The sequence below is a fragment of the Python bivittatus genome, unplaced genomic scaffold, assembly GCF_059951505.1.
Source record: "Python bivittatus isolate LINGU-HERP-01145 unplaced genomic scaffold, Pbiv_v1 ctg000020_np1212, whole genome shotgun sequence".
Lineage (NCBI taxonomy): Eukaryota > Metazoa > Chordata > Lepidosauria > Squamata > Pythonidae > Python > Python bivittatus.
In genome coordinates this window covers 49,808,117-49,830,790 of record NW_028277030.1, presented here as the reverse complement: position 1 = coordinate 49,830,790, position 22,674 = coordinate 49,808,117, and the positions used below count along the sequence as shown (strand labels likewise).

General features: G+C 39.9%; 2 protein-coding genes across 16 annotated transcripts in view; one reads left to right on the top strand and one right to left on the bottom strand.

The window, feature by feature from the left end:
- The first annotated feature begins 202 nt into the window (after positions 1-202).
- Positions 203-14,877, top strand: LYRM2 (LYR motif containing 2). 5 transcript variants are annotated; one of them, XR_015795764.1, is made up of 4 exons: positions 1,570-1,916; positions 2,864-3,004; positions 12,139-12,264; positions 13,385-13,523. XR_015795764.1 is itself a non-coding variant. In XM_088138508.1 (3 exons), exons 1-3 carry the CDS (start codon positions 1,519-1,521, stop codon positions 3,618-3,620), a joined length of 345 nt encoding a protein of 114 aa, XP_087994634.1. In that variant the 5' UTR covers positions 203-1,518; the 3' UTR covers positions 3,621-3,828. The 5 variants fall into 5 exon arrangements, 2 of the variants coding, with proteins under 2 accessions (XP_087994634.1, XP_007421861.1); XR_455852.4 differs by lacking the exons at positions 1,570-1,916; positions 2,864-3,004 and adding exons at positions 9,852-9,991; positions 10,600-11,544; XM_088138508.1 differs by lacking the exons at positions 1,570-1,916; positions 12,139-12,264; positions 13,385-13,523 and adding exons at positions 203-1,563; positions 3,540-3,828 and having other exon boundaries at positions 2,786-3,004.
- Positions 9,347-22,674, bottom strand: part of ANKRD6 (ankyrin repeat domain 6) — an 87,107-nt gene continuing 73,779 nt past the window's right edge. For 10 of the 11 annotated variants that reach the window (XM_025174255.2, XM_088138461.1, XM_088138476.1 and 7 more), the window contains 12 exons: positions 22,305-22,403; positions 20,190-20,288; positions 19,460-19,558; positions 18,032-18,130; positions 17,490-17,567; positions 16,781-16,885; positions 16,360-16,494; positions 14,968-15,144; positions 13,352-13,504; positions 12,104-12,214; positions 10,888-11,206; positions 9,347-10,300 (listed from right to left, as the gene is read on the bottom strand). In XM_025174255.2, the coding sequence (XP_025030023.1) occupies positions 9,744-10,300; positions 10,888-11,206; positions 12,104-12,214; positions 13,352-13,504; positions 14,968-15,144; positions 16,360-16,494; positions 16,781-16,885; positions 17,490-17,567; positions 18,032-18,130; positions 19,460-19,558; positions 20,190-20,288; positions 22,305-22,403 (2,031 nt within the window). In that variant the 3' untranslated portion in view covers positions 9,347-9,743. The remainder of the gene's footprint in view (positions 10,301-10,887; positions 11,207-12,103; positions 12,215-13,351; positions 13,505-14,967; positions 15,145-16,359; positions 16,495-16,780; positions 16,886-17,489; positions 17,568-18,031; positions 18,131-19,459; positions 19,559-20,189; positions 20,289-22,304; positions 22,404-22,674) is intronic. The other variant, XM_088138479.1, reaches the window with a different exon arrangement.

The following is a 22,674-nucleotide window of genomic DNA, read 5'->3' as shown; positions in this document are numbered from 1 at the left end:
AATAACTGCTATTCTGTGATGCGTAATAGTTTAATTTGAATCAATTTACATTTTAAAAAGTGTTTTGTCTGATCACTCATCTTTACTTACTTTATTTACTTACAAAATGGTCCATATCTTACAAATTCTGCAAGGGTATGTACAGTTATGAACACAACTGTATATGGTTGTAATAAAGTTTGTAAAAGTTTTAAATACAGAATTATATTTTACTATAATCATCCATGTATAATCTGTATAAGTAACTCATAAGTGGCAAGTAACATCAGGCCTTCAGTTCCCTGAGTAATTGGGGCCATACATTTATCTTTCCAGCGTTAAAGCACTAGTCTTTTAGCAATAAGGTAGGCCCATTTCCTTGTTTTAGCCATCAATTTCCATGTAATAGGTATGTTCAGAGGAAGGAGGATGTCCAAAAACATTAAACCTTGTCTCAAAGTCAAATTATTGTATGTAATTATTTCTTCCCAAAACATGATGGGACATTACAAAAAATGCCTTAAGGAAGGATTATGCTCATTGCATCTCCATACAGTTCTTGGTATCATGGTAGTTTCCAAATACTGGGGATGTACGTATCTTTAACACAAAGCAATTGAGCCTCAGTTGTATTAATCCTACAAATGTCAGCTCAAAATGTGACAATAATGCAAAACCAAATCATATGAGTTAATGTTCCAACTCTTAAATTGAGTCTCAACAGCAAGGCAGTGATAGCCAACCCACCATAAGCATTCTCTGTGCTGTCCAATATATACAAAGCAAATTTTATTGTAATAAATTCATCTTAAAATTAGGAAACTACTGTAATTTGACATTAAAAGGAACCCTTGTTGGTTTACCAGGATAGAACATTCCAGTTAATTATTCCAGAGGCTGCATAAGCAAATACCACCAGTCTCAATAACTCTTCAAAAAAAGAGCTCTTGGCTTAGCAGCCACATTTGCGGCTTAGCTCTGTGAGGCTTTTTCGTGCCGGGGGTTGTCTAGAAGAACGCCCCTGCAGCTCTCGAAGGAGGATCTGTCCCGCAGCAATCGATTACCAACGTGCTGATGATAACCAGAAAATCTAATTGGAATATTGATAAAGGAGCAAGGGAGAAGAATTGAGCAATATCGTCAAACTGTTCGCAGTTCTGGTTGTATTCTGGGCGCTTTTGAATTACGATTGTCAGTTGTTATTCCATCAATACTAGTGGGGGTCTTTACGCTTCCCTTTGGTTCATTACTGAAGCATTCAGCATACGTGAGGAGGAAAGCAGCGCGGGACGCCACTCCCGACGAGCTCTGCTAATAGCTCTCCTCAGCGCGCGTCTGGCTTCGCACCTTCCGCCCGGGGAGCTGCCACTCACGCTTGCCAAATGACGGTAGGGGGAGTTACCCCGAAGTCTCACGTCTGCAGCCTCCCTCTTCCCGGCTGCTGGGGCCAAGCCGGGAGGCTTCCTCCTCCGTCTCCGCGCGTGGCGCTGAAGAGCCCGCGCCGGCCCAAGAAGGCCGGAAGGAGAGCGCGCGCGCGCCATGGCGGCCTCCCGGCTGCCCCCAACGGCCTTGAGCCTGAAGCAGGTAGGGGGGACCGCGCGAGGGGGCGGTAACTCGGCCTCCTCTCGTCCTTTGCAGCCGCCTCGCCTAATGAAAAGCTGCCGAAGCGCCCCTTAGGTGGCGCTTGCAGTAACCTGGGCGAGCTTTCCAGTGCATAGAGTTTTGCTGCAATCTAGTGGTCGTCGGGACGATCGGGTAGCCTAAGGGAGAGGCCAGAGGAGGAGACGCTGGGCCTGGAAACCGCCAGGCGGAAGTCTTGCAGATGCAAAGAGGCTTGTTTGGCGGTGCGGCTGCGGTAGCACCAGCCTCCTGGCGAGGGCCCTGTTTCTGGCCGGATTCTTAATTCGGGCCGTGGCTCGGTACCCCGGTAATTGCAGGCAAGTTGTCCGCTGGCTCCCCAGTCGTGTTAGCGCGCGCTTCTTCAAAACTCTAGTTAGAGATCTGGGGGCTGCTTTGTTTGGAATGTACGTACGCTGTAATATTACCAGCCAAGGTTTTTTTCCTAGAGAAAGCGCCTGTTGCTTTCAATTGAATGTTGCCTTGCCGATTATCAGTTCGGTAGCTGAATTTCCGGGCAGCATTTGCATACTGCATGCAGAGATAGCTTCCAAAAGGGAACTTTTGAAAGAAGAATTCTGGAAAGCAAGATTAAAAAATCTTTTTTTGGAATTTAAAATGTGCTCAGGTATGGTGAACTGCATGTGGATACGTTACACAGAAGGTCTAGGTAACCATGTGTGCCTGTGCATACACCCCCCCCCCAGAGGACTAACTTCTACAAATATGTCATTAGTATTATGTATCTTGTCAGTATTTCCTATTTCTGTAGGATTTATATGGATATGAACTTTGGAATTTCTACATGTTTTAGGAACAGGTGCATTTTTGGGTGTGACAGTTGGCCATTAATGGATTTCTCAAAAATTTTCTCTATGGTTTAGGGGAGAACCATACAAAAATTGAGGAGGAATAAGTTCTCTTTCATATTGAGAGTTAGCTTTTGAGATAGGATAGAAGTAAAATGCATAGAACATTAAGTGTTAACTAAATTTAATTTTAAAGAGAGCAGGTAGTTGTATGTATTAATTTGGTAGTTGAAAGAAATAAGCATGTTCATGTTAATAGTTTTGCTGATCCTTTCAAGCGTATGATCCTCAAGGCTACTTTTATGCTGTTTCTGAAATTGTATGGCTTATTGTAAGCAAATTGGTTGGGTTCCAGGTTTGGTTTTGTTATGTTTTTGCAGAAAGAGCAGATGGCAAGACTTTTGTCTTATGACAAAAAAGTGAGAGGACCATTGTTTGTTTCCTTTCATGGTCTGCAGTTCCTGAGAAGACAGCAGGTTCTTCAGTTATACAGGAAAATCCTCAGGACCATTCGTCAGGTCCCCAGTGAAGCTGATCGTCGTTACATGAGAGACTGGGCAAGGGAAGATTTCAAAAGGAATAAAGAGGCTACAGATGAGGCAAGAGAGTTCTCAAAATCTGATGCGCTTGAACATTACAGCTGGTAGCTGGGCCCGAACTTCTGCCTCCTGTCTTCTGTGAGGCTTCCATACAGCTTGCTTAGAACATTAGATGGGGATTGGAAAATGGATTATGGGTGCTATGCAGTTGCTTGTCTGTGGGTCAAATGGCTTTTGGAATATTAATTCCCCTTAAAAGAACTTCCAAAGCTGGTTATAGTATAGAAAAAGTGACTTCATATTTACATTTTGAGGGATTTCCAAGAGCCAGTATCTGGAACCTGGTGAAATGGCATATACTTCGAATTTAAGAATTCTGAGTACAGGAACTAATTTCAACTAAGGGAAGTGAGCTAAGCAAATCCTGCCTTGGGATTCTGTCTTTTGAAAGGAAAATAACCTAAATCCATTGCCTTGCTGAATAATTCTTTCCAGTTTGAATAGTTGCTCTGGTGAGGAAGAAGAGCCATCCTTTCATGATTATTTGTTTTATTACTTTGCTTTGCCTACTAAGTATAACATTTCTGCTTTACAGGATACAATTAAGATGATGATCACGCAGGGCAACCTACAGCTTCAAGAGCTTGAGAGAACACTAAAATTGGCAAAATCCTAGGCTTAATTCTGCTTACAAGTCAAAGTAATTTTTCACTGTAGCTAACTACAAAGACATTAAGTTGGAGGAGCCTTGCTGAGAATCCAAAGGTGTCCTATGTACACTTCAAGTCAGACAGAAGACCTGCTGAATACTCTGTTATGGTATAAATGCTGAATTTCTGAAGTTTAAGGTACAATAGGAATAAATATACAAGCAGTAGCAACAACATCTGGACAATCCATGTGAAAAACGCAAAAGTAGATAAAGAGAATTTGCTACCTTAGATTTATGAATTGCACTGGTAAATACAAGAGTACCATCAAGCACTGGAACAATTTACTTTCACATATGCTATGTTTTGCTGTAGTGTTCTTCAAAGTAAAGAACTGAATCTTTACCAGGGCTGCACAAAGCTTTGAAGGGATGATTTAATTATATAGAATATCACGCCTTCAAACTGAATCATTGAATTGAATCTCCAAGGTAATTAAGGTACTTCAGAGTAGCTTCAGAAAAATTTGAAGGGGATGCTATGGATTTTCAGGTGCTTTCTGGCTTTGAGTCTCAACCATTGTTGCATCTTTTCTTCTAAAAACAGATATAATTGGGGAGGGAGAATTATTTTCTGATATTGACATGAGTAGTTGGCCAGTGAATTTTATCTCTTTCTAGAACCATGCCTATGGAAATGCTTGCCTGTACTTGGGGAACAGGTGTAGAGTAGATCAGATGCTGCTCTTACATATGTCTGGCTCTTCTGTTAGAATTTGTTTAGGCAAGTTTACTTGTAAAGAGAGAAAAAAAGAGATCCAGTTTTATTACTCCTTTTTATCTTGTTTGCTCTGTATTCTCCAAATCCATAATAATGCCTATATGTGTACCATCTAGCTGCAGTTCTTTGGTTCTCTGAACCAGTGTGCTTTCTATAAGGCAGTATATATAAGTTTTTACAGTATAGGAAGACTCGGTTAGGGAATTACTACTTGAGTCCTCTCATCAGTGTTGCAGGGGTTAAGCAGCAGCAGCACCCAGGGTTACAATATGCAGTCTGACTTCAGAGTTTCAAGAGGTATGGTGCAGGCCATAGTCCAGTCCAGTCCAGTGGTAAAGGAATCACAAAAACACAGGCAAGAGGATCTTGACACCAGTACTAGACTACCAGCAAAATTATTCCAGCAAAGCAAAATGTCTTTTGAGTTGCCATAAATATATCACTTCTCAGTATTCTTTATTCAGGTGCAGCTGACGCTCTGCTGCCTTTATTTGTTGGACTCAGATACCGCACAGCATCATCTCCTTTCATCAGTCTTCCTTGATAAGTGACTACAGTACTCTTGTGACAGAGTTAGATGTAGGCCTTTGCATTCTTGAGGGCTGGGAGGCCTTGCTTTTATTTCCAGGTTCAAATCCTTGTCATTAAAGTTCGGACTGATGGAACCTACATCGGACCTTTCGATGCTAGTACCTCCTCTGCATCTGAAATACCAGCTTCATCAGCCTGGTTGTCTTCTGTTTTGATCACATGCTTTCTAATTCCTAAATCAAAATGTATTGACATAACTTTAAGGAATGACATTCTTTTGCTTCACAATTTAATATTAATAATGCTCTTCCTATTCTTAACAGAATATTCTAAAAATAAGAATGAAAACACTCTTTGAAAAAAAGTCTTTTGTTCCAGTTGGATAGCATTATTATAAACAGTTCTACTGCTATAAAATACTGAGGTACATATTCCACTTAGCAGTTATCTGTTTCAGGAAGCATAAAAGGTGACTGGGAGTGGATATGTAGAAAACCAGTCATAATGCCTGGATCTACCAGAACCTTGTTGAGCACCTATGGAGCAGTAGGTAAGAATCTAGCCTGTAGCACCCTATCTGCTAACCATGCTGATCAATGTAAGGGATTTCTTTTTAATGCAACTTAAATAGGAGCTAATTAACACTGATTAACTGGCACTGGAACTGTGGATCAGTATAAGCAACACAAGAAGAAATATAGGAGCAAAAGACGGCAGAGGATGATGGTTGCATCTCCACAATCAAATACATTTCCTTGGAATATATAAAAATATATATTTACATAGAGATTGGAACAGATTGTAGCTAAAACAGAACTCACACATTAGGCTTTCATATACCATCTCTGAGGTTTTTTGTTAAAAGACAAGATCAGAGCAAAAGCTACACTGTTCTCTTCAGCATCATTGCATACAGCTGTCCCCCCTGGGGGAGGGGGGAGTCTGGCATTTATTTATGCATCCTGAGGAGGCTTGGATGGTACAATAGTGAGCGCTTTCTTGTTCATTAAATGGAGCAAGTGATTCCTGCGCGTAGCTTTCCAGTGGTCTCTGAACTGTACTGAACGGCCTCAGTGGAATGCCTGCATATGACATAAGTTAGGCATATGTTAACATAGCAAAATGTGGGATACTTAACATCCTAATAATTTTAACACAGTACATGAATCCACTAGCGCACTATGGCTTGAATAACAATTTAATAATAACTTTAAAAAACGAATTAGTATTGTCGGTGACTATTGCACAAGGAGTACAGTACACATGGCTCCGTGACCTGCATCTAAGATGTTTCAGTCTGGGGTAGCACACTTGTATTAAGAGCATGACGTTACTGAGTTTACAGAATACAAGGGAACCTTATTTTAAAAAATTAAATTTTCTTAATTTGAATATAGTTACAAAAGCCATTACCGATCCCATGCTGTTTGTAGCATACATTGTTTTGTAGCAGTTGCGCTTGAAGTCCTTTATGAGCTTTTCCATACAAACCAACCAGGATTTAATTCAAAATGCTTTAGCTTTTGATTGAGAGGTAAGATCTGTGCCTGGGGAATTGTTTCTGAATGATACTTATATTTTGGGTTTGGTTTAATTCATTGAGACTGTGGATTCAATTTATGTGCATGTCCAGAGTAGATTAGTCTTCCCCAGTATGATAGTTTCCGGCTGTACTGGATTACAACTCCCATCATGCCACACCAAGCAATACATAAACTACAGGTGAAATTCGAAAAATTAGAATATCATGCAAATGTTCATTTATGTCAGTAAGGCAACTCAAAAGGTGAAACCAATATATGAGATAGACGCATTACATGCAAAGCAAGATATGTCAAGCCTTACTTTGGTATAATTGTGATGATTATGGCATACAGCTTATGAAAACCCCAAATTCACAATCTCAGAAAATTAGAATATTACATGACATCAATAACACAAGGATTGGAAATAGAACAATATCAGACCTATGCAAAGTATAAACATGCATATGTACTCAGTATTTGGTTTGGGCCCCTTTTGCAGCAATGACTGCCGCAATGTGGCGTGGCATGGATGCTATCAGCCTGTGGCACTGCTGAGGTGTTATGGAAGACCAGGATGCTTCAATAGCGCCCTTCAGCTCCGCTGCATTGTTCGGTCTCATGTCCCTCATCTCTCTCTTGGCAATGCCCCATAGATTCTCTATGGGGTTCAGGTCAGGTGAGTTTGCTGGCCAATCAAGCACAGTAATCCCATGGCCATTGAACCAGGTTTTGGTACTTTTGGCAGTGTGGGCAGGTGCCAAGTCCTGCTGGAAAATGAAGTCAGCATCCCCATAAAGCTCGTCTGCGGAAGGAAGCATGAAGTGCTCCAAAATCTCCTGGTAGACGGCTGCGTTGACCCTGGACTTAATGAAGCACAGTGGACCAACACCAGCAGATGACATGGCTCCCCAAATCAACACAGACTGTGGAAACTTCACACTGGATTTCAAGCATCGTGCATTGTGTGCCTCTCCATTCTTCCTCCAGACTCTGGATCCTTGGTTCCCAAATGAGATGCAAAAGTTGGTCTCATCAGAAAAGAGGACTTTGGACCAGTGGGCAACAGACCAGTTCTTTTTTTCTGTAGCCCAGGTAAGACGCTTCTGACGTCGTTTGTTGTTCAGGAGTGGCTTGACAAGAGGAATACGACATTTGAAGCCCATGTCCAGGATCCGTCTGTGTGTGGTGGCTCTTGATGCACTAACTCCAGCCTCAGTCCACTCCTTGTGAAAGTCCCCAACACTTTTGAATGGCCTTTTCCTGACAATCCTCTCCAGGCTGCGGTCATCCCTGCTGCTTGTGCACCTTTTTCTACCACACTTTTCCCTTCCACATAACCTTCTATTGATGTGCTTTGATACAGCACTTTGGGAACATCCAACTTCTTTTGCAATTACCTTTTGGGGCTTTCCCTCCTTATGGAGGGTGTCAATGATGGTTTTTTGCACAACTGTCAGGTCAGCAGTCTTTCCCATGATTGTGATTCCTACTGAACCAGCCTGAGAGACCATTTAAAGGCTCAGGAACCCTTTGCAGGTGTTATGGATTCATTAGCTGATTAGAGTGGGACACTTTGAGCCTAGAATATTGAACCTTTTCACACTATTCTAATTTTCTGAGATTGTGAATTTGGGGTTTTCATAAGCTGTACGCCATAATCATCACAATTATACCAAAGTAAGGCTTGACATATCTCGCTTTGCATGTAATGCGTCTATCTCATATATTGGTTTCACCTTTTGAGTTGCCTTAGTGACATAAATGAACATTTGCACGATATTCTAATTTTTCGAGTTTCACCTGTATATTCTCACTGAAATGTCTAGTTTTTATCAAATGCTCCCATTCTATCAAATCAGTGGGAAATTTAATTTGAAAGGGCAGTGTTTGTCAAAACTCAGTTCTATTATTACACACAGCAGCAGCAGCAGCCTTTATTTTAATTTTAAAAAATACACCATAGTCCTCTCTTTAAAGTCCATTACCAAATAGCTAAAAGCAGGCATTAAGACTTTTATTTTGAGCAGAGCCATTCTATTCTTGAAACAATAAAATTAGAAGTATATCTTTTACTTTGTAGCTACTACTTTGTAGTACACTACTTCACAATGACCAAAGATACGTGCTCCAGGACAAAGTGGCAAATAAGCAGACAAGTATTCTCCCATCCTTCCCCCAAAAGAAAGAGACAGGCAAAGTAATGTATAGAGTAAATTCCACCTTCAGATCTTTTCTTTTTCTTTTATCAGTGAAATTGGCAAACTTGTTTACAGTATCTTGGGTAGAAAGCAATTAGCCATTACTATTTAAGGACTTGGTATTAGCATTTTATTAAGAATCTTGTCCCGATAGTGCCCTTTAGAATTATGTACATTCAACTATATTACCACTATTCTTGGCTGCAAACACACCAGTCAACTTTTTAGCAGGGGGAAAGGAGTACAAAGCCTATTTTCAACTCCATGCTCCATCTTCCTGATCAGTACAAGAAGTCTCCCTAGTCAGCACTGCAACTGGATGGTCTGTTCACCATGATCCCCCGTGAGACTGAAGAGTTTGGAGCAAATTCACATACATAAAGTAGTTAACTGAATTAAGACTAGGAGCACGTGAGATCCACAAAGTCCTGTATAGAAGGAAGTAGTAGCCTTTCTGATGTTGGCCACTGTTTGTAATTTTCAAAATTCAACTGATCTGTGTTGTTCTGGTTAAGATGGGCAAGCAGTAGGGAGACCCAGGTTCTAGTCCACTGTCAGCCACAGAAGCAAGCTCACTAGGTGATTTTAAACCAATTGCTCTCAACCCAACCTACTCCACAGGTTATTACTGTGAGGAAGAAATAGGTTCTTGTCCTGTGTTTAGATATCAGCTCGTATTAAATAAAAATACTATACTCAATACTATAAAATGCTCCAACTTCAAAGAAAATGTTTAATATGTAATAAATTGTTCAATATAAAATAATAAAACTTCACAAGAATTCACAAAATGGCACAGGCATTGGAAAAACAGGAATAGACATTCAATCACTGATTCCCAGCAGTATCTCTGATGGGCACGGATAGGGTACAAACACGTTCTACCCAGAATTAGTATCACAACTAGCACTATTTAGAGCTAAAACATTTTGCCCATCAGCAAAGTGTTGGCTTCAGAAAACTGGTTTCCTTGCAAATCATTTCATGGATGAATCCTCATCTTTAAAGGCATAAATTCAACGTGTAAAACAACTCATAAATGTCCTCTGCCCTAAAACTGCTTCAGTGGAGTTTGTGAAAACAGCAAAGTGTCCTTTCTGGAGCCATGCAAGTGCTAGTTTTCCTTCTGCACTTTAGTCCTTAGCTTCTGCAGTTCCTCTTCTAAACTTTTAATATGTTCTTTAAGGACTACTTTATCTTCCTGAGCTTTCTGGTCTGCTTGGCAGCGAGCTTCTTCTATCTTTCTTTCATACCACTTCTCCATCTGACTTGACACAGCCTCAAAAAAGTACTGGGTAATTTCCAAAGCTTGAGATGTCCCTGCCAGCTGAGGACTGAGGTCCTTTCCTTCAGAGGCAGAAGGTGGGTGCTGCTGCACAGGAGGAGTCTCTACTTGTTGGTGGGTCCTGTGCTTCAACAGGCTGCTTTTGCTTGGTTTCTTTGTTTGAGTCCCTTTGTGTACCAAGCAGCCACTCTGCAATTCTGTCTTTGTACATTCAGGAGAGGCTTGCAGAACAGTTTGTACTTTAACATGCCTTAGTTTGGAGACTTCCACTGCTGGCAGTTCTTGCTGCAATCTGTTGAAACTTGCTCTGTCCTTTGGCCTAACCACTTGAGGAGATGTTGCAGAAGGAGGAGGGACAGCACCACCCATTAACTGTTGCTCTGTTCCTGTAAATAGATACAAACAATTATTATAAGTGCTTGGAGTTGGGAAGCTTGAGAAAAGCCCTGGGCAAACAGGATGATGAGAATCATAGCCCCAATGCAGGATGGCAGTGGATAAGGTCAAAATTCCTTAACGTAGTTTTGGTCCAAGGTTATCCTAATTCCCTATGTCACATTAAAAATAATTGGAAAAATGATTGAAATCTCTTGAGATCTGTATATTCATAACAAATGAGATCTTAGGAGATTGGTGACATATTTAATTGCTTTCTTGCTTGTTGTAATATTTTTGCAATTTATAGGCTGCCTGACATCCAATGACATTGGACAGCTTATAATTTTTTTAAAATTGGAACTTGCAACATTGGAATTGAACAGTGATGGGCACTGCTTGAAAACATTTGACTTCTGCTCTAACAGTAACATTATTTTTCTTTTATGGTGGTGAAAGAGGCTTTGATTGTACAAGGTGAGTACAATGTTGCCTAATGTCAAAAAGACTGGAATTTAGATTGACACCACAGGATTCAATACAGCAGATTAGCATAGATATCCAACTGGAAATTGCTGAAACAACAAAACAAAAATACCTGATGTGTCATCTTGCTGAACCACAAAATACTGCTTTCCAAAGCTCTGCTCTGTGACTGGCATTCTACTCGGTTCTGTATCTCCTGAGAGACTAACAATGCCAGAATGATGGTGGGACCCATTTGACTGTGGTGGGGTCTGGGTAGTTTTACAGTCGTTTGTACTATGAAGGTTCTCTGTATCCAAAGTCTCTGTGAGTGACTCACATGTGGACAGAGTGGATTTTGGTCTTGAAGATCTAGAGTCTCCAGAGAGCTTCATTTCTAGATTCTGAATTTTTAGCAGGCACCAAGCTTTCAACTCACCCACCAAAGACATCTGTAAGAAGAATCCACATACATATCAGAATGCATCAGATGACATCTCTCTTGATTCTCGGCTACTCCTCTATTTTGTAACTCGATCCAAAAGTACAGTGGTACCTCGGGTCACGAACGCTTCTGTTCACAACCAATTCGGGTCACGAATAGCATCGTTCGCAAAATTTTGCTTCCGTTCGCAAACTCCACATCAGGTGATGAACAGGATCTGCAGCCATTTTCCCTGCTGACACACGTGGTCGTGGCTTCCTGTAGGGAGGGGGACTCTCCCTCCAAACAATAACTGCCTCCCCACCTGCCTTCCTGTCCTCCACGCCAGAAGTCGCCTCAAGCAAGGTTAGCGTTCTCTCTCTTCATAGTGTACCGTACTGTACTTTGTGTCATATTTTTGTGGTTTAAAAAAAAAAACATGGTTCAGAACGGATTAACCGTATTTACATTGAGCCTTATGGGAAAATTTGATTCAGGTTGCGACCAAAATCGGTTGGCGACCAAATTCATAGGGGTCAGAACGGATCAACCGTATTTACATTGAACCTTATGGGAAAATTTGATTCGGGTTGCGACCAATTCGGGTCACGACCAGAGTCGTGGAACAAATTAAGTTCATGACCCGAGGTACCACTGTATTTGCCCCCTGCTTCTGGAGCACAAATCAACTACAGCTACTTGAAGGCTCACATAACTGCTTCAAAGCTCTCCAAGGCTTTCCCAGGAAAAAGAATCTTCTGGGCACCACACATGCTCAGAGGACCTTGAGAGGACTTCTAAGTGCCATACCAAGCCTTTGAGTGGCTGTATCTAAGGCAGCTTCTGTTATTACCGAAGCTCCTCATCCCAAAAGCTGCACGATCTTATTGTGTATTCACTCCAACAAATGTTTGTTCTAACCTACCTGACGTTTCTCCCCTTCATTTCTTTCCAACTCAGTGTGTTGAAGACGATGAAGACATTCTGCTCTTTCTGCTGACAGCCTCTCTGCCATTAATTTGTCTAAAACACGGAGCTGTGATGGAACAAAAAGGTTCAGCCGAAATGGTATCAATACCAGATCTGGTATGTCTAGCCATTAGATCAGTGAATCTGAAAAGAGCACTTTTGATGAAGCAGTATGAATAAAAATACTTATTTTAGTATTTCAAAATGCATACACTAAAAATTACTTGAGTTTTATTGCAGATGTGCCCAGAGAGTAAAAAAATATGCAGGATGTATTGGATTCCTTTCAGTAACAGGATTTCTAGCTTCCAGTCTATCCACTTGCCTTACATATGGATGCACATTTACATACACATGCTTATACACACACAAACAGCTGGATTTACACATCATGCTAAGCCAAAATATGATCGGTTTTTTTAGCCTTAATGTGTGAATCCAGCCAGTGTGGTTTATTTAGTAAGCTCTGTTTAAATTATAATTTAGCATAGGTATGAACTATTCCACTCCCCACCCTTTGGAATGGTCACCCCAGTGCTGAAATAATTAGCAAGAAGGGAATTAATGTTTGTATTTACATTCACTGGAGAGGAAAGGATTACAAGTGAGTAAACAGGCACAATGTGGAATACACACTGAAAGCAATGAGCTGGTGCCAGCATCTGCGAGTGCACTACACAAACAGGTCAGGCACAGGACAACGCATACTGACTATAATGGCGATCATGTGACTGAGGGACACTGCAAAGGTAAATGCAGGCACTGATTGCAAAGTTATTTTTTCAGCATCGTTGTCACTTTGAACACTCCCTGAACAAGGCAGTCAGTAAGTGAGGACTTACCTGTATTGGTATAGGCTTTCATAGCTGGTACCTGTTAGGCAGTGTTGGGCTTCAGGGTTTAGTGATCGTGGTTTAACATCAGGAAATCTGTTGTCTAGCCACAGTCACTAAACCCTGAAGCCCAACAATGCTCTTTCTAAACCTGCTTCACAATAATGAGATCTTTAAAATGTAAGCCAGGAAGATAAAACATTGGCTGGCCTGCTGCTTGTGCTTCCTAAGCAGAGACAGCAGAAAATTACTTCCACAGTGTGGCAACCATATCAGATAAAACAGTTTGCTATCATATGTAATGTGTTCCATATGGTAGTAATAGACAGTTGACTAGTGAATTCTGCTGCATCCCTTGAATTCTTCCTTACCTGATGTTGTGTTTTATTTTCCATCTGTCCTAGTTTGCTGTTCATCTTATCTTGCACTGCTACAAACTCCACTTTTATTTCTTCCATAGCAGCTGCCAGCTGGTTCTCTACTTTATGTATTAGTGGCTCACAACGACATCCATTTATAGGTGCCTACAAGAAATGACCAGACACATATAAGCATAAACATCTCTCTCTGAACAAACACTTCTGCTAATATAACAAAGGCAATCATAGAAGATAGCACTGGACTGGGGCCTCCTGGAAGAAAATTAATGGAAGAAGAAAACATGATAGGTCTAAAAGTACTGGCAGGAAAATAAACACAACTTGCTTAAGCCAGGTTTCTCCAACCTTGCTCCTTTCAAATAAATTTGGGCCACAATTCCCAGCCAAGATGACTATCAAGTTCATCTTTTACATTTATGGCATTAATAACATGGAGTAAAAGAACAGCTTATGTGAACCCTTTGGAACTCAACCATTTCTTCACGTTCCTTCTGTTTCGGAATATTGTATGCTTTACTCTTAGGATGACTTGTTGGAAAACCACTCCAAGGAAGAGTAACATTGGTTTTGCATTTCTCCATTTGTACACTCTCTGCAATAGTTTTGTAAGCTTGTGCATACTGACAGCCTTTTTCTGAGGTCCATGACATGGAACGCAGACTGCAATGGTGGCAATCAACATCTGTGAGGTTTTATACGGGAGGATCCCTCAAACTCATATTTGATTGTCATCTCATTGATTGGAAACCTGACTGCATTATCCCCTTAAGAGAGTGGATTATTGTGGGCTTCACATAACTTTTTACACCAAAGAGAATGTTCAATGAAACATGATATTGAAACACTGTTTGGGACACTGTCTGTATGACCAGAGTCTCTTTATCTGTTAAAAGGACTCAGGTGAACTTCAGATCACACTGTAGGCCACAGTACTGAAGATTATGGATAGCTCACATCTTTCTCTCACCATTACTATTGCTGAAGATGTGAAAGTACAGCTAACAATGTAAACAATTCAGTTGATACAACAGTGTAAAAATGAATTTATTTTAGAAACACATGACACATATGACACAATATCTATGTACTTCAATGTAATATAGTTGTGATCTAGCCCCCATGTTTTTCAACATTGGCATCTTCCAGATGTGTGGGCTTCTGGAAGGTGAAATCCATGTACCTGTAGTTAGAAAGTACTGACCTATGTGATGCCTCATTTAAAGACGGCCAACAAAACTGCTCTTTTACCCTCAGGAAACAAGAACTTCAACAAAAACTAGAATCAGAATGTACTAAGGAATTCTTACTGGGACTACACATTTGTGTTGCTTGCTTAATCTTTCAAAAACTCTGCCTCCAATGAAAATTAAAAAGTAAATTCCAAAATAGGTGTCTTCAGTTTCTAATTCTTCTTAAGGAAGCACTGTGCTTTCTATCAGGAAATAATTCAGAAAGCTAAATAATTAAACCATGAAGGCAAATTCATATTCCTCTGATCAAACCTCCCTCTTAAAGCACAAATAAAAAGACTCCTAAAACTACAGAGCTAACTTGAATATCCATTACTCTTCACTACCCCAAGCAATACTTTGCTTCTAGATTTATACCTGCATGATTTTTCCATTCTTTCCACGGTACAGAGTATATAATTGGTAGGCCCTGAATTCATGGGGTGGTGGTGGAGATGCACAGCGATGCTTGCTTCTACGTTTTGTCAGGTTTTGCTGTGGACCAGGAGGTATCTGCTGATCCGCTAGGGACAAAGGATCAGAAAGCGCTAATACCTAATTTTTAAGAAAAGGAAGAAACAGCATTTTATGAGCAAATAAAACCATTGGGCTGCTTTTGTTAACTAAAGATTTTGAAATGTTCCCTGCTCATTATGATCAGACATATGTCACGGATTCCCAGAAGGGGTCCAACAAAATAGAAAATAGGTTTTGTTCTGAACCTAGAGCAAGCCATCCCATTCCAGAAGTTCTGTGCAAATATTCTGGACTGGCTGTAATTCAGCAGAAACAAAACCTAGAATGTTTTGGTGGTTCTGGGTTTCAGATGAAGTGATATTTAGGACAGTATATCCCACTACCATCTGCTTCCTGAACTTCTCAACATTCCTTTCCCTCATTCCCTTAATTTCCATCACAAAGTCTCAGCATGAAAACTCCCATCAACCCATCTGACCACTTCATCTTCATCAGTGCCTTCCTTTCCTTCCCCCTCTCCAGCTTTTCTACCACCAATGTTCTTGGCTTTTTCCCACTCTTGCCCTCACAAGTCCACCTGCCAAACTATTTCTGCCTAGAACAAGCATATTTCATTCTCAACATGGAACAAAACTTTCAAATTATGTGTGCCTTAGTTTGGGCCTGGATCATCCCAAACCAGCTGTTTTGTACAGAGTATTTTGCACATCCCTAATTCACAACCTATATCTAAATTTATATATCCTGCAAGTATTTTCAATGAATTTAGAAGTAATGCACAGAATATTATTTCTCATTATTCTTCCTACCATTGCCCATGATAGGTGCAAATGTGTCCATGATGTTAATCTATTTTAATGAACAGGCAAGGCTGGTGTGCCTCACCCTTTTCCCTCCTTCCCTCAGTTGGTGCAAAGGTCCCAATTATATTGAGCTATTTTAATTAATTCAAATTAATTAAATTTGAATTAATTACCATCAAGGCTTTATTTCTATCAGCAAATTTTCACTGATGGAAAAATGTGCTTGAAAAAGTTGTTAGCTAACAAATTTGTGCCTATAAAGTCTACTAAATACTCCCCACATCTTGCAAACCTGCTGTTTATATTGATTTGCACTATTAGATTTTTTTTAAGAAATATAAACCAGCCCTGAGTCTAGTGGGATTGGATGCTTTGAGCAAAGACAAATAAAGGTGCACAGGAGAGAAGCATACCATTGATAGAAGGGGGAAAAACACACTGTCTGCATCAAGAGGGCACTGCCTCTCTGTTGAGGTCCACCTACTCATACCTTTTCTCCTGGTTTCTTCTTTTTACTCTTCTTCTCTCTCTGCTCCAACAAAGGCAATTGGCTTTCATTCTTCAAGTCACCTCTCCCTGGAACAGGATCACTGCTATGGGTGTCTTCAGCAGCAGAAGCACTATCCTGTTCAAAATACAAGCACATCTAGGCAAGGACAAATGGATCTACATTCTTCCTTTCAGGTTTTATGGTCAGTCCTGATCACGGTACTGCGCAAATTCCAAACGGGACAAATGACAAGAGGCAGCACTCAGATTACAATCACTGCTACTAATATTTGGTTCCAGGTGCTTATCATGCAGTGACACAACAGACATGCCCATGGCAAGTTCACATAGTTCCAAGAAGTGCAGTCTTTCAGTTTTCATACTGCTTTCCTTCCCTCTTAAATACACAGAAATGGCTGTACCTTGCTTTGCACCACTTCATCGCGTGGCACAGACTGGGCACGTCTTTCCTCTTTAAGTCTCTCCCTTTTCTTCCTCAGGCTCCTTCCACGATTAAAGCGTGAAATCTATATTTGGTAATGTTTTGAATTAAGATGACAGAACTACATCCAAAATTAGTCAAACTAGAAAGACCCACTGAACCTAAACTTACTTAAGATAGTCACAACCAAGTTAAGTCCTATTAATGTTAATACTTCACATAATCAATCAATCAAACATCCAACTGTGATCAAGTATGAATCTAACCATTACCTCTGCTGTTTCCTTGAAAGTAGCAGTATCAAGGACAATGGACAGAATGCAATGTTCAATCAGCTATATTAAAGACTACAGAGCAAGACGAAGAATGTAGGCTAGGAGCTGCATTAAATACACATACACAGCAACATAAAATTTAGGATTAATTTCTCTGTATGTCAGAATGTTTAAGCTGGGTCCAGATCTTACTTTGGTCCTGATTAAGAGTGGATCCATTGGGATCTTAAGTTAGTCATGACTAACAAGTATCTTTCAATGGGTCCACATTAGAGAGTGAATACAAATCAACCCCAAATTCAGGTCACATATCAACAAAATCTAGTACTCATAATTTCGTTTTTGTAAGAAATATTTATTTCATAGTATTTTTGTGAAATTAAATTTCCAAATCAGCCATTATGCACTATGTACCTGAGGGGCTTTTGTAAGCAGAAGAGCAACTTCAGGGTTCTCATGTTCCCGGGCAACTTCTAGGGGGGTCTGGCCAGCCTGTAATAGAAAAGGTTGGATTACGCTCCTCCAAAACCATTAAGAGGCTCAGAAAGCCTGAACATTTTTAAACAGGTAAAAGTAAGGACTCTTTTGAGTTGAGCTTGACTCCTGGTGATTGTATGGACTCCTGTAGTTTTCTTAAAAGCAGTGGGTGGCCACCACCTTCTTCCAGATTTTTTTTTACTTCCCAGTTTAGCCCAGTTTGGGAAGGACTTGGGATTTCCTGGTGTCCCCCATTCTAAGTACTAAACCACTCTGATTCTGCTTAGCTTTTCAAGATCAGCCAAAGTCAACCAGGAGCGGCCACCTGCCATGATTACATTTATAATACTTCTCCTAATTTATGAGCATGCAGGATATACATGTGACCTTATTAGATGCCCATTTTGTCCAAACTAGCAACATTTCAGTCAGTATTTAACAAAAAATAAAACAGTAACACAAAAAACCTCCACACTTACATTGTTAAGTACTGTCCCGTCAGCTCCAGCTTCCAATAGCAATTTGGCCACTTTCTTATGATTCAGTGCAGCAGCTACATGAAGTGCTGTATCTCCAGCCTAGAAGTTACAAAAGCAGAATGCCCTGCCCATGATGGCCTTGATTTTCATATTCAGCCCTGCTCATATATATCTAGGAGGCACAGAAGCAGATTCCTCTCTATGTTGGCTTTCAGTGCTACCACATTTTAGCAATCAGTAGTTAACAGCAGCAAATGGAAGTTGCAATCAATGCTTGTTGGACAACCTGCAAACATTCAGTTTGCTAAATACCACCTTGGATTCTTTCAGACAAGGAATTGAGAAACTAGTCAGGGCTTATGCTGCATCCCCAAACAGTTGCCACAGCCATTCAAATTGATTTCAAATAATGTACCACTTGGCAATATCACATGAGCATTCATAAGCTCTGGATAAGGAGTTGTTGCTATCTTTCTCTGCTTGTTTGTTGTACCTGACAGTGTTCCCTATGGCATTTTTCATTGGAGCAGAACAAGGTAGAATAGATTGTGCAGTTTCCAATGACACTGATATGATCTGTTAGAATAATCCTACAGCCCCAGCATAACATTACAGTACCAGCATATCAGCCAATGAGGTCTCATAGTCAGTGAAACCTCATACGTCTTCATATGCCATCTTGGCAGGGTTATTTTTTCACATGCCAACCTTTGTTTCTATAATATTCTCACCAAAAGGCATAGCAAGAATTGTACCTAATTACTTGGTACTTTGAAAGCAAAACTGCATGACTAGAAATAATTCAAGTTATTGGGTTATCTTCTAATTATCTGAAATCCCCATAGTAAAATCCTGATGTAACAGATCAGCTGGGGAAAAGGGGTGCCTGTTAAAGCTTATTACATCCAATTTTACGTAAATGGTGTATAATGTTCATAAAATATACCACAATTCATATAAAACTTTTAAAATTAGTATGGTTTCATACATTGCAAATTACAAAATCTATGTAAATTGGGGCATCCACCAAACAATAGACTTTCCTGTTATTTGGGCATGAAATCCAAAATCAGATTTTTTTTTCTACTGCATTCAAAGTCTGCAGAATGACAGTCCATAAAATTGAGATGTTACTATATTGTTGTTGTTTTTTTATTTTACATGACAGAAAAGTTCCTTTTAAAGTGTAAATGCCATGACAACTTCCAACATTGCCAACAGAAGATGCCCCATTTCTTCAAGGCCACTCTGAACACCAAAAGAATATACTGGATATAACAATAAGCTCCTAATAAATACTTAGTTCAATTGCTTTCAAGATCCAGAACACAATGATTACTGCAACCTCATTCCAGCTCTAGAAACTAGCATACATGTGAAAAGCTGACAGCAAATGAAGCACAGGGGCATTAAAGTACATGCACTGACCTGATTCTTTTCATGGATGGAACAGAAAGCAGTGAGGAGCACCCTAATGATGGGTAAGTGATTGTAACGAGCTGCAACATGCAAACAGGTGTCTCCTGCCTAAAAATAAAGGGGAGGAGCTAAGCAAACCCAGTAAAAAAGCTTCAGCTAATGTGATATCCCATCTTAAAGCACATATGTACACATTCCCTGGGAAGATCTGAACCAACACACACAGAATAATGATATTACATTAGCTAGCCATCCAGCTAATGACAAGGATGGGAGTTGATAGTTCTTATCCTCAGATATCAGTAGCCCATTAAGTTGGTAGCTGCGGTGTTATGATAGCAGTATTTTTCTTATATTCTACTAATCCCAGATGAGCCACCTGAGACCTTTAGTTGCAAGTGCTCATTTTATTCTCAGCATACCAAGCAGAACTATCTCCCTTTAAACCTCCAGCCAATCCACAACTGAAACAAAATGTGTTATTTGACTCCGTTCAATTGATGATTCATTTGTGATGCTTGTTCCAAAAGAATAAGCTCATACCGGTATATGTTCTTTTGGCGTGGATCCATTAAACTCTCAAATGCATATTTGAATGCTACAGAACAACATGATTTTAATATCAACATACTTGCAGTTACGCAGATAATGGAACAATAAACAGATCATAATACAGTCACTCGGTGCAGATTCTGAAACATCTACATCCTAAACAGTCAGTATATCTGGTAACACTCACATTGTTTTTGATATCTGTCCGAGAGCCTCCAAGCAGTAGAACTTTCACACTTTCAGAATGACTGTTTTGGCAAGCCAAATGCAGTGGAGTGTTACCTGCCTTAAGAAAGAAGGAGAGGAACACACTAGTCATCTTTAGGAAAATAAGTATGGAATTCAAAAAAAGTAACGGTCCCATTTGGAGATGAAAGAACGAGTATGAATGCTGCTTAGTTAGCATTTGCTTTAAAAAAAAACTTTTTTCTAGTAAATGGCTCAACAATGAGCAGGAAATAAGACAAGGATGTGGTTGTTTAATGTATAAGGACTGTTTGGGGTGTTAACTGGAGGTGTGTTGGTTGAACACACACAATGCTGTGTTGTTGCTGAGATTACATAAATCGTATGATGCAGTGAATGTTAGTAAAAATGGCTATATACTAGAGGATGCTTCTACAAACTTTGTTTATACAGAAGTGAGGACTGAATATGTCAGAATGGATGCTGAAGGCTGAAGGAATGGGATTCTTACTTTGTGTGGTAAAGTAAGAACTAGGGTAAAGAATGAACAGGTGATGAATGAATGTGGCCTGAATACAAAACAGAATGAACAGATTCCAGTGGTGTGGTCATACAGAGAAAATGAATGAAATGTAGGTTGAACCACAGAACAAATACATGAAGCAAGGGTGAACAGGTCAGGGGGAGACAGGAAAGTCATGGTTGCATGGAGCTGGAGAAATTCTCATAAAGAGGTAAGAAGTTTAAAGAACAAACAACAAGGTATGAAATGATGTACAGATGTGGTGGCAGCAAGGATGACTTTCAAGGATGGAGAGAGAGAATGAATGGTGTTGATGCAAACTAGATTTAGTTATATTTCATTATTTCATAATCTACTTTTTGTCTTACTATTTTTTACTTCTTTTCTGTACTCTGCAAAAAGTTGCTAACGCCAAAAGGGAATAGTATGGTTTGTATGTATACACACATTTTCTTTTATTATGTCTGGTCTCTATGCAAAAAAAAGTCTGTAGCATAGGCATGAAAGAATGCAATAAAGTTAGACCCAATGTTTAAGAAGATGCAATTTTTTGTCCCCCTAAGATAACACCCAGAAATCAGGATCAGAACTGGATCAGAATCCAGAAATAAGGAATTGAGGAAGAACATTATAGGGGACAACACACTGTCAGATGTTAATTACAACAGTGCCAACAACTGTTAATTTTCAGATTTGCTTTTACATTTTGAGTCTTCATTTATCTTTATCAACTGATTTGATAAGATAAAATATAATGGAATACAGGTACTTAAATTTCATACTACATATTATAACTGTTAGCAAGTATAGATATGGATGCTTTTCCCTCTATTTATGGCATAGGAAACATTTTCAAGATTTTATCAGCAGAAGCAGCCCATTTCCAATCAATGTCCCAATAATAAGATTGGACACCAATGTCCCATATAACAAGAAGCTTCTATTTTCCTGGGCTCCAAAAAAGCACTTGCTTCAAAGGGAGGATAGTTGTATGCTGACAATAAGGGTTGAGGAAAGGTGAAAAAACAATACTTCCTGCTCTGTGAAATTACATACAACACCACAAGATGAACATAAACAAAACCATGGGACTCCTCAAGTATCAATAATCAGTGGGAACTCCACTTTTAGTTGAACAACAGAAGAACAATCACAAGCAGTGATGATAATGCTCCATCTGGAAGGACCTTAATCAAGCCAAGTCTCCTTTGCTTTTCTACTTTTGTGCTTGATTTCCCTGTTTCTGATAAATTTATTTGTGCGTTTTCACTATTTCCTTGTTGCCCCAATTCACATTCCAATCAGAATGAACCTTCCCTACCTTGACTGCAATGCTAAAAGGCTTTTCAGCCAAAATCAAATGTAACTGCATCAGCTGTCAAGATACTCCATTTCCAACACAGAAACATCTTCATGAGGAACCACTGAGGCACAGCCAATTAAAGCAAAAGAGGTCTTGCTGAGAAATGCACTACCACTTCTCAAGAAATGTCACTGCCAGAAGCAACTGATAAGGAAAAGCTGATGTTTTATTTATTGTGTGTCTTTTGTCAAAGCACAGGAGTTGAAAGCTCTTTTCGGTGTGCAGCTCACCTTGTTCCTGGCAAGAACATTAGCTCCTGCTTTAACAAGCAGTTTGGCTGATTGACTGAACCCATGCCAAGAGGCTTCATGAAGAGCTGTGTTCCCATCCTGGAGAGCAAAACAGAAAAACAGCAATTTTAGAGAAAGAATAAGATCATCTAATGTTAGAATGGCACTTTACATCCATTTGGCACCACCACCAAAGGAATGCCTCTTGTCAAACCTTGTTATAGTATAGGAACCATTCTAAGCTTTCTACCCTAGAGACTGGGCAATTGAACCACATTACTCCCTGCTATAATTATCGTCGGTCGCACAGTCAGCCAGTTGTTTAGACTGGATTTGGCATTTTTATCCACTGACTGAGTCTTCCCAAGGA